Here is a 12,174-nt window from a genome sequence, read left to right on the forward strand (position 1 = left end):
CTCTCTCCCCCCCCCCCTCTCTCTCTCTCTCTCTAATGTTACAAAACTCTGAATCTTGTAATCTCCCATCACCAACTACCACCACCACCTCCTAGGTAGTCACTTACACACACACACACACACACACACACACACATCCACACTCTCCTTTCTCCCTCTCCTTCCAGGCCTAACCACCTGAATAGAATCGGCCAACACAAAGTGTGTGTGTGTGTGTGTGTGTGAGGTGCAGAGGGCCAAGGGTGTGTGCGTCACTGCCTGGGCCAGACCAACATGTGTTCTCCAGCGGGCTCCCCGAACTACTGAGGCACACATTCTCCAACCCACACACTCACGTGTACACGCCCTCCATGCTACGCTGACGCGGGACACACAGGACTGTCTGTGTCTCCCCTCCAACAACTTTATGGTGATGGTTTGGCTGAATGTGAGCGCGGTTGGTTTGGCGCTGCCAGCTCAGGTGGGACCGCAGCACAGAGCCCACGAACGCACACACACAGACACACAGCACACAGCATGGGCCGCTTTTGTTCGTCATTACACGTGTGCTAATTTCCGTTGATTGGAAGCCGCGGAGACCTGTGGAGCAGGTGTGAGGTCTGAATGCTCCGACTGTCACGTTTGACCTCCCGAATCTGGAACGCTGCGGCCGCGCTGGGCAGCGGCCGGCCCGCGAGCAAACAGACCCATTTGGATCTGCTGCGAGCAAGAGTTGGAAAATCCCGTCTCCCCTTTTGACCTCTCACGCCACCGTAGACCGGAGTTATGAGCAGCTCCACCCGTGAGCGATGCTTCACTACGGTTTCTTCTGATATTGGCCACCAGAGATGAAGGCATCGACCGTTCTGGGTTTGTGTAGCGGACGTATTTAAAACACACACAACACAGAGGCTTCGTGGTCTGAACCAAGACAGTGAGCTTTATTACTCCTTTTATCCCTGACAAAGACAGAGCGTAACGGATCCAGTCCATCTGTTCTTACCAGACCTACACACTTAAAGTTACAAACTCAATTACACAGCTCACAGAAGCTTAGGCTGTACACTTTACGTCAGACAGACCGCCAGGCGCTACTCTGGGACCCTGCAACACTGTATCAAACCTTTTATTGAACAGGTGTTGCAACTGTCATTTATTTCCCTCTTAAACATAGTAAGCATGTCACAGAAATATGTTCTTTCATTCTATTCCTTCTTGTATTCTCTTGTGACGTAATCTTAACGTTCGGGAACCACTGTTGCGACCCATGTGACCGATGTGATCTGTGTGCGTGGTTCGCAGGTGTAACATCCACGGCTGCGTGATCTGCAGTAACGCTGTCATCGGCCGAGGAGCAGACCTCAAATGCTGTCTGGTGGGCAACGGACAGCAGATCGAAGCAGAAGGTGAGGCTCATTCCTTCCACACCTCAACTTTCAACATGCTGAGCCTTTTTTCCCCCCCAACCGTTACCCGGGGAACCTGAACGTACTTTTGAGGGATTTGTGTGTGGCACATCTGTGCAAAGTGTTCAAGCCAACTATGAAGGTTTCTTGATTCTGTGTGATTTGTCAGAATATTTTTTATTATTATTTTTTTTTATTTCCTTAATCCTTTTGGTCCCCGAAGCTAGCTGTGCGTGTGTGCTTGTGTGTGCATGTGCATGCGTGTGTGTGTCACATTGATGGAGGGGTTAGAGAGCAGGGCCAGAACAGGACCACCCGGAATTCAACAGCCTCCAGCCACATCCAACACACAGACACACACACATGGAGAGCTACCAGGCTACGAGGCCTAATTGAGTGAACAACAGGGTTCTCTACGGAACAACAGTGTGAATTTGAGATAAACTTGCCCAAAAAAAAAAGAGGCTCTTTTTGAAGCATCAAAACGAACGTGTTGGGGACGTGTTTTCTTTTCCTTCTGGCTTTCATGTTCTTGAACACTGGAAATGTTTTGCGTAGACTTTTTGGCTGAAGCTCAGTCACGTAGTTCCAGCTTCTGTGTCTGTGACGGACCGTCTCTCTCTGCCACATTTTTACTGTATGGTCTCTTTCTTTGATATTATTTGATAAAAATGCATTGTTGTTTCTTCAATAGACATTTTAAAAGAGATCTGCTGTATATAGTCATGTGAAGTCCAGTTTATTTGAATAGGTTTCCCTCAGAGGGCGTTTCTGTATGTATAGCATACAGCAGTCTCTTATTCTCAAATTCAATACGGGAAACAAAAATAGGACCTCAGAAAGAGCAACAGACGAAGGACCCGGAGCCTGAAGAGGGAAACACTGACTTCTTCATAATTATAGAAATTTGCCACATTAACTTTCTGGCACATACAAGGACCCATGAGGTGGATATCAAAACCCTACTTCACCCTGAGCAGCGTAAGAAGGAAATAAAAACATACCTAACTAAACTTAGTCTTGGATCACAGACAACCCGTAATGGTCAGCATCATGTTGAATACAATAATACTCGGCTGCTATTTCATTTGTGCGTGTGCGTGCATATTTTAATATATATATAATCATCCACAGATTTATGGATCAGACTTGGATGGGATTAGTTTCATCCTCATATTACATTGCTCTAATGATAAACCTGCTCCCCTGGTTGCTTTTGTACTGTAGGAAAGCACCGGCTTGTCTCTAGGTTCTAATCTAGCCTGCTGACCACAGGCTGCGAAAGACATTACACACCCACTCGACTGCTGAAGCTGTTAGCAGCCAAGGACCACCCTGGTAGTTCGCCTCACACACACACACACACACACACACACACAAAGATGAAGGTCCATCAGGTGTTGATGTTTAAAAGATATACAACTTTCCTCTGGGTGCTTCGATAAATACACACACATGCATACGATAAAACAGACTGTCTCTCCTTCCTCTTTGTCTCTTGAAGACCACACTCTATGTTCTTCTCTTACGGTGCATCTTGATTACATTTAAACATTCACCTGACAGCCCGGTGCATTTGGTTAGAATATACGTGCAGACAACATCTGGCTTATTTCTCTCCTTTATTTGTTGAATCAGGTCAGAGTTAGAGCTGTCTATTATCGTTGGCCCAGCAGGGGAAATGATGTAATTATATGGTCCTAATTCATTTAAACACTATACAGGATCGGTTACTGATCAATGGACAGACGCGAATAGAGCAACCTTCCTCCTTTCCTCTCTCGGCTGCTGTCCAACGCCCCATTCGTCCTCCCCTCCGCATTGCAGAGCATAAATTCCTTCACACTGAAAACCTGTCTGTGTGGATGGAACATTAGTCTCCGCCACCGTTTGCTTTGGATCAGGACCGCTGCTCCGAGCTGGAGGTGCAGGAGCATCTGCTCTCCTCGTGCCGAAAAAAAGAGAATGAACTAAAACGGGTATCGCAAGAAATGGGAATGATTTGTATCAATGCATTTTCCGCTCGGATTAATGTCACCACGATGTACTGTCGGCTACGTGGTGATGACAAGGGGAAGTTTAATGTTACATTACACATTTTGGCCACATTAAAAGATGTCTTTAATGTTCCCATGTTGGCTGCGGTAACAACGGGATCCTTTCTACTCAACACGTTCATTCACCTTATTAGCCGTCACTTCAGCAAAACCTTAGTTTACCAGCCTTTTTTTTTTTGTTAATTGTTGAACAGGGTTTTTTGAAGAAAAAAAGAATCACCGCAGGTTTTAAAGCAACGTCGGTGCCTTTTTTAGTTCTAAATGTCTCTCTCTTCTTCAGCTGATAGGACTAATGAGGTCATCGTTGGAACGGACCAGCTGATGGAGATCTAGCTCTCACGGGGATAGAGTGGCATCCGCTCATTAACCAATCAGATGGCAGCAACATGGAGCGGACAACTGATTCATCAGCGGACTGACGCTGCTGGACCTTCACTCGCTTATTACGGGGTTCTACTGCATCGTGTCCAAATAAAATGAGTGCTTAAACCCATGAGTCAAATTCTTGCTGTCTTTTATTCATTCATTTCAATTGATTTATTTTCATGCAGCCTTAAAATCGCAAATGATTTAGTAATTTTACTGATGGGTCTTGTTAAACAGAGGCACCTTGGCTGTAAGTTGCAGGTGGAACTGAATAGTAGTTTTACCACATTAGTTATGATCAGGATGTTGCTTTCTGCTGTAATGGCAGGAGATGGAGACGTTTGAATGTGCATAGGTGTCAGCGTGCGCAGCTGGGAAGACCAGAGATGCAGTGGGGGTGGGAGGGGTGGGGGGGGAGCCGTGGGAGGGGTGACCACAATGGCGTGGGGGTTAAGTTTATTTGTACACAAAAATGGTGTATGTGCAGGCCCCGGACCACCCAGCTTGATCCTGTATCAGTTAACACCGCCACCACCCCGCCCTCACGCACAAACACAGCCCAAGGAGGAAACTGACGCGCACGCCTGATACTTTCCTGCTATTCTTTCCGCCCTCTGCTCTCTTTGCTGTCCCCAGATTTATTGCATTCCTTCTGCAGGGCATTTCTTAAATTACAGGTTGGAAGTTCCTTTGGTCACAAAGAAAAAGAAGATGACACAGATGTTTGCACGTGTGCTTTGTGTGTTTGAGTCTGGTTTCTGTTGTGCGCGCGCTCGTGCACGTCCATCTGCAGCGGCCGTTAGTTGGACTTGTCTCCCTGTCAGTTAGGGGGACATCATTATTCTTTCTAACAAATGACCAGCTTCCATCTAGCGCATGAATTATTTACTAAATGCATTCAAATTTGAATCTTTTTTCTAACTCCTTCTCATAAAATTCTGTTTTCACCCCCAATACTATAGAAAGAGAAACTTTCAACGATCATTATTATTGATTTTACACATCACAATCAGCTTACCAGTGTCGGGTAGAAACATCATATAATGTCTTCTGTGTCTCTGGGGGGTCTTCCTCAAGTCAGAGAATACAAGCCTGATGATGTCATTAGGCTAATTAAGGCTTTTTGTCTTCTATTCATGCAAACGTAGGCAGCAACATTTTTCAACGAGATTCATCAGGTCACGTATTTATCAATCCATTTTTTCGAGGCCTGTGGATGTATTTTCCGACAATGGAAAATACATGAAAGGAACTCTGAGCTGTAAATATTTAGATTGTGTGTGTTGGTGGAAGAACTCCACCTAATCCAGACATCATGGAAAACGAAACAAAAAGACTTAAAGGAGATATTTAGTTTCCTTTTGTTCGGTTTGATTGGCAGTGATTTGCGTGTGTTATTATTTCTCTGAAAGCTCATCTCAGTGATGATAGTATGTGGGATGAATTCAGGATTCGACAAGTAATCTGCACATGCTGGAGCGAAAACCAAGGAGTGAGTATACGCATGTATTGTGAGTCCCAGGCTGGGAAGACGGTGAATAATGTCGTCTTACACTACAGCTCTGCTTACTCTAAATGTGGCCTCAGCTCACAGACAGTCACACTTACGTTTTCAGCATTCTTCCATTCCCCTTGTTTTACCTGTTGTATTGTTCCCATTTCATTCACACTGAGTCTAAATAGTCCTCATTCCCCCTCAATGCATTATGGGTTACTCTCTATTGCAAATTGGGATCCCAACAAGCCTGTGGTTTTGTGAGTTTTTCAACCTGGTGCACTAGTTTTTTCTCAGATGACTGCTGAGGTGAAAGACGACACGTTTCACCTGAGTTTTGAGTTTCAGATTGTGAAAAACACAGTCACGGTTCACGTTGTTCGTGCGCTTTGTCTTGGCTTTTTTAACCTTTTTAGCGGCCTCACACTCTGACCCTTCTCTTCAACCACATGATGAGATCTGGCAGCCGTGTGTGTTTGTGTAGCGGTTTGTATATTTACTCAAAGACCCCCGAGTCCCTTCAATACAACGCCACCTTGGCTGATCCCCCTTTCAGCATACATGTGCTGGCTGGTGTATGTGCACAACTGTGTGCGGGCGTACTTGTGTGTGACCATTGTTAATCCTCTGCCACACAAGCTAATCAATGCCGTCTCACACCCATTTGAGTGAATGCATGCGTGCGCGTGTGTGTGTGTGTGTGCACGCATGCGTACAGAAATGTGCATGTTTGCTCTGCAGATCTGGAGATCAGATGCTGAGCTGCAGATCATATATCAGTCTTTGGTTGTGTTGCCTTGGGGACGAAGATCTAATTATGCATTCCGAAAACAAATTTCTTTTCAATACCAGAGAGAAAACGAAAATATCTGTAAAATAAAACATTTCCATGAAGAAATTATCATCGGTTACCTGTTTTGCTGGCAACGCAGTTGCCCGCAAAAGTTCTTTTTAACGAGGATAAAATCAAGGATTTCAATAAATGAAGATGTTCTTTTATATCCGCATCAATATATCCGCATCAATTTAATAATTGACTTATTTTGTGTAAAAAAGGAGCTTGAAGATCTGTTTCTGTTGCATCGAGATCATTCAAAAGTGGACAACAGTCTTTAGATTGAAAAGCAAGTTCACATTGACCTCTGACCCCTGAATGCAATGACGGTGAGCTGACTTTTGTTTGTGGTGCACAAGCTGTTAATTAATGATGTAAAATGCAATAATGTATTTTTCAGGATACGAATGTCTGCCGATTCTTTTCATTGGAACTACTTTCTAGTGGGGAAGAAGCTCCGCTGAAAACTGTCCAAAGTAAAGTCTGTATGTCTCAAGAATGTCAAATAAAGTTGTGTAAGAAGCATTTGACCTTCCTCGTCTATGGTTGATGAAGTGAGACGTTAATGAAGAACTGATGCAGTTGAACAGAGAAATATGCAACCCAAATATTTTTTTTTTTTACTTTTTCCACTCAAACACCACAAGCACATTAACAGCTTGAGCAGCAGCTCATTAACTCGACCTTTGCGGCCAAACTAACCGATGATTTATTTTGTTCAGTGGAGATCCCGAGAGCTCCAAAGATACCAAATGTATCACGTGGGACTGCACAACCGTGTGGAATTAGACGTATTCATCCGTGTGAAAGCCTAAAGGGGGCAAGGAAAACACTCCAAAATGAACGCGTTGATCACCGATGTTTTCGGAAACATCCTCCACAGACACACAATGTCTAAAAATGACGGATCGGATGATGAAGAAAATAAAGACGACCGGCCGCAGTCGGACTTGATCGGATGGACGGTGGAGACAAACGTGCGACACACAGACACACTCGGATACTGAGGAGGGCGGTGGGGTGGAGTCAGGGCTGTGGGTTGAGGGGGGTTGAGTAGCTGGGTGGCTTCATGGCTTCAGGGCTGATCGTGGGTGAGCAAGAGAGAGGCAGACAGAGAGAGAGAGAGAGAGCGAGTGAGCAGGCCACCCAAGTGGCAGTCAGTCAGAAACCTGTGTGTGTGTGTGTGTGTGTGTGTGTGTGTGTGTGTGTGTGTGTGTGTGTGTGTTTGCTGCTGACCTCTACACATTAGCACAACACTTCCTCAATTTGTCTTCTGTGTTCTCCGGCCACAAATGAATTTCCTCCCTCTTTTTTTTTTTCCTCCACACATTACCTTTCAAGATGCTCCCCCCACCAAACACACACATACATACGCAGACACACCAACAGCACGCCATCGCTAACTCAAACATCTGAATACATACACACACACACACACACTTTTCACAAGCTTTAGAGCTACAACAGTTGCTTATGTTGCTTATCCAACAAAGAGTGTGTGTGTGTGTGTGCGGAGACAGATCCAACGTATGGGATAACAACCTCTGTGACATGCCTTACACACACATACACACACTAAGCCAGATACCCCTGTCTGTCACTGAGGAGGCCCCCAGCTAATTAACTAAACATTGACTGGGTGGCTGATTGGGTTCACGTCTTAAACTGCTTTTGCGGGAAAAGGAGAAGCGAAAGACGCTTTACACCCACGCGCGACCTTTGCTTTTAATCCTATTAGTTAGAATGTTTATAACATCCACAGCTGTAACTGCAAACAACATTCAATTCTGTTTTTACTGCAATACCTATCTGGTAAAATCCCCTTAATCTGCTCGATTTCACACTGCTGGTAATGAGCTTAGTGGAAACAGGAAATCTTTCCAATTGGTGGATTCCTGCGTCACATATTTCTTTGCACTATCAATATATAAGAGATATACATAGTTGAAAACAGTTCCTGAACGCTACAAACGGCATATTTTATGTATGTGCATAAAAATGGCTTTATGTGGAAGTATTTGATAGGAGCCTTTCTGATAGGTTGGTTGTAACCGATCACAATTGTGCTTAAAAAAAAGGAGCTATACAGCTGTTTACCCAACGTAAAGATGCTCTCACACACACACACACACACACACACACACACAGAGAGTGTGGAGTTCTGTGCTTTCTTTTCAAGCTACAGGTCTGAGTTTGCATTACCACCTGCTAGCTTTGTCTGACAAAACCTCTGTTACAACCGCACAAACAAAGACTTAAAGAAAAGTGTGTTTCTCTGTGTTCTGTGTGTTTTTACCCCAGAAAGGCAACCATTCATTACGATGACAAAGGGGTAAAGAAATGCATTATCATAATTAATCTTGTGTGAGACTGTGGGTGGCAGCTCCGACTCTGTGAGACTGACAGAGGTGCTCAATGCTGAAATTGTCTCTGCTACCGGGCAACTTTTGGCCTTTTCACTGATATTTGGGAAACATGTAATTATAAAGTAGTAAAGTCGAGGGAAAAAAAAACACCTTCTGGGTTTTCCCGGCAATATGTGACGTGACTCTGTGAACTTTTAATCAAACACCAATGATGGAAATGTTTTATCACTGGAAGCAATTCGATGTACATTTCTTCCAGTCATCAAACAAAAACCTCTGTGTTTGGTTTTTTTATAAACATTATCAGAATTCCCCCTGACAATAAGCAATGCTTGTAGAATTTACCCTCGGGGATCAATAAAGTACTTCTATTCTATTCTATAATGTGAAGGATTTTCTTAGGATGTCAAAGTTTTAGTCTTATTAGTTGAAGCCCAGACGCAGCTTTTAAATCTGTTGGTCATTTGGGTGCTGTGATACATTTAGATAATCATGGGTGTGTGTAGAAAGTCAAAAATATCTATGCGATTTAACCCCTTTCTGTAATTATATGCGACAGCTGTTCGGGCCCAGCACCTAAGAACTGGACCTATGAGGACACACTGATATCGCGTTACGCTGCTCGAGGAGACTCAGATTTAACATTCACATTAAACAGGGAAAGCAGAAGGCTTTAAAAATAACCGCTTTTAAAGAAAAAATGTTTTTCTCCCTTTTTGGGGGCAAACCAGGAACATGTGACAGAAGTACAAAGACGACATGAGAAACAACAAACAGTCTTTAGCACGACACCGTATACTCTCATTTGTAGTTATTCCATATTCTTTCAGTTTACTTGTTTATAATCTTGTTCCCAATTTCTGTCAAAAATGTCTTCCTCCCTGGAAAAGACGCGTCTCGTCCTGGTGTAACCACACGGCACTGTCCCATGTCCCATGATAACTCCTAAAGGCTGAACGACGACCTCAAAGAAAATCACCACACGCACACTTGCGTCTTTCATTTATTCTTCTGTCTTTGCGTTCTCCCTCGGAGAGACAAAGAACAAATGTAGTTTTGAGCCGCCTTCGGAGACCCTCTCTTGGATAAATAAACGCTCTCCGGGCCTGAACCCTGGGCGTCCGCGCTGTTGTGCGACGCCTGAGTGCCAGAGCGGTTCCGTCAGCTCTGCCTGTAGCACACACTGTGCCCCGGACGGACAGCCAGCCAGCCATGCATGGATGGATGGATGGATGAACGGGTGGATGGATGGAGTCACTGGGGAGGCATGAAATGGAGGAATGGAGATAGGAAAGGAAAGGAAGGGAGGAGGAAGGAGGTAGGAGGAGGAGCAGGAGCAGGAGCCGGGTGGGAAGCAGATGAAACGGAGGAGAATGACGGAGGTGTTAAGGGGAAAATGAAAGAAAAAAAGCAGAGTGAGGGAGATTAAAACGCAGAGGACAAAGAGAGGGATGGATGGAAGGGAAGGAACCGTGTGGGACAGGGGGACACGGAGGAGGAGAGGAGGGAGAGAGGGCTTGGCAGGTTTATGTTTGGAGGCCGGGGCAGCGTGATGGCAGATATCTGCACAGCGCATGGTCATCTCCGAGGGTTTATTTATCCAAGGCCTTCGGACCAGGCCTCGGACCTCCCTGAGTTTGTTAGGCTTGAAGGGGCCCCCGACTACACAACCCAATTCCTCACATTCCACATTAGCTCCCATTTCCAGCTGCCTGTTTCCCTCCACCGCTCAGCCCGACCCGACGCGCTCCACGCTGACTTTGCCCGTCGCCTCCATTCGCTTCCATGCAGGCGCGTCATTCCACTGCGCCGCCAATGAGACGTTGATATCGGCATCTGTGGTCCAACAGAGTCAGTGGACACGTCCCGTTTTATTGAGATGGAAGAAGAGATCTCAGGAGAGCACATGCAAATACAATAACGTTGGGCTTGAAGGAGACGGAGAGCTGTGAATGAAATGTTAAAAGAGGTTGGAAAGTATAAAACAGTGTTTTACAGCCTTTTATTTATTCATCATCCCGGCTTCTGTAAAAGCTTTGCTTGTTTTGACCCCAGTGGTGACTTGTCTGTGTTCATAACCCTCACATCAGTGAGGAATCAAACACAAACGGAACCACTTAGAGCCGTACGTGTTGTATTGTCGTGTGTTGTAGATGTTTTGGGATCCAAACGTACCAACAGCGAATTCTCTGAGCAATAATCAAAAGTAATTTACTCCAAAACCTCCATTATGTTTATAATTTACAAACCTTGTTGAGTAGCATTATATTGTTCTAGTCACTGTAGCTCATTTGACCCTTTTTTATAAGTTATTGTATTCAATTCATCATATCTGAACTATGCTTATAGGTAGAACACGAGTCATTTTACCTCGTTCACATTACACCACTGAATATTATTTGGACGGGACCAATAGAAAGTACTTTTAAGTATTGCAGTAGCTGAAAAGTAAAACGTGTGTGACGCTGGACTTTTATGGATGAGGGTGTTGTTGATGAACACAAAGTCTCGTTTTTTTATCCTGACAGCAACTTTCATTCAGATTCGGGCACGTTGGGCTTTGTGAACACGTGACGGATATTTTTCGCTTTGTTCTAACTCTTTAGAAAGTGAACAATTAATGAAATGAATTGAAAGTAAATAATAAGCGACGACTCCACAATGAAAATCATCATGAACATAGAAATGATCTCTTAATTTGTCGTAGAGGAAAAACGTGAATGCCAACTTTTAGGTGAGCTGACGCTGTTTGTTATTGCATGACTACGTTATAATATTCACAAATGCACACGTATTTCAACGTGTGGTGGACAAGACAGTGACATCTAGTGGAAGGTTGCAGACTTCTACCGGGGGGCCAAGTGGGTAGAGAAGAAGAAGGTGGGCGATGAGAAGAGGGAGAACGCCCAGCTGGAACGTTTGGTTTGTCCTTTCTGGATAGACACTACATGCTTATATATATACATATAATGTCAGGATATTATACACTAGAGAAAACACAAGTGTTCATATTATATTCCACTTCTACCAACATACTCCCTTAAATGTTAAAGGCTCTTCATCAGCATCTCCATGTTGCATCTTGGACCTTCTGAACGTGTCACAAACAGAATGAGCTCATCGCACCAATTCCCTTCAAGTCGCTTAACTTCAGCTTCAAATCGTTTTACAGTCTCTCGAGGGGCCTCAAATTAGCACCAGCCACCTGACAAATAGACTGCACAGGTTGGCGGGCAGAGAAGCGTTTCTTCTCACCCCCCCATACTGCTACGAGTGGGGCCATGTGGGGGCTTACATTAGTAAACCACCAAGTTGTAGTTGAGAGATTGGAAACAACGGCGTCTGAGAAGCCTCTTTCTTTCGTTCTTTCATTTTCAGATGTTGTTCTAAGGTGAACTGTTCTCTGAACTCGTGAAATCACGCATGGCGAGACATGGGAGCTCTCCAAAAGTCTCCCCGCAGATAACGGTGTCACACCGAAGCAGCTCCGAGGTGTTATTTGAAAAAGACGCATGCATGCACACAACTCTTACTAGCATGAGAGGTTATATTGTTTTAGGGTGCAAGAAAACCTGTCAACCGACTTTTAGAAACGTTTTGGCCCGAGAGTTGAGATTACAGCTGTTGGTGCTAAAAGCCTTCACACACTATTCTCACAGCTGTGTTGTGT

General features: G+C 44.6%; 1 protein-coding gene across 1 annotated transcript in view; it reads left to right on the plus strand.

Annotated features, from left to right (window-relative positions):
- eif2b3 (eukaryotic translation initiation factor 2B, subunit 3 gamma) overlaps positions 1 to 3,938 on the plus strand; it is a 22,453-nt gene extending 18,515 nt beyond the window's left edge. The window contains 2 exon segments of the mRNA XM_040171545.2: positions 1,282 to 1,385; positions 3,723 to 3,938. Of these exon segments, the coding sequence (XP_040027479.2) occupies positions 1,282 to 1,385; positions 3,723 to 3,775 (157 nt within the window). The 3' untranslated portion in view covers positions 3,776 to 3,938.
- Positions 3,939 to 12,174: the final 8,236 nt, after the last annotated feature.

The sequence above is a fragment of the Gasterosteus aculeatus genome, chromosome 3 (genome assembly GCF_964276395.1).
Source record: "Gasterosteus aculeatus chromosome 3, fGasAcu3.hap1.1, whole genome shotgun sequence".
NCBI classification, from domain to species: domain Eukaryota; kingdom Metazoa; phylum Chordata; class Actinopteri; order Perciformes; family Gasterosteidae; genus Gasterosteus; species Gasterosteus aculeatus.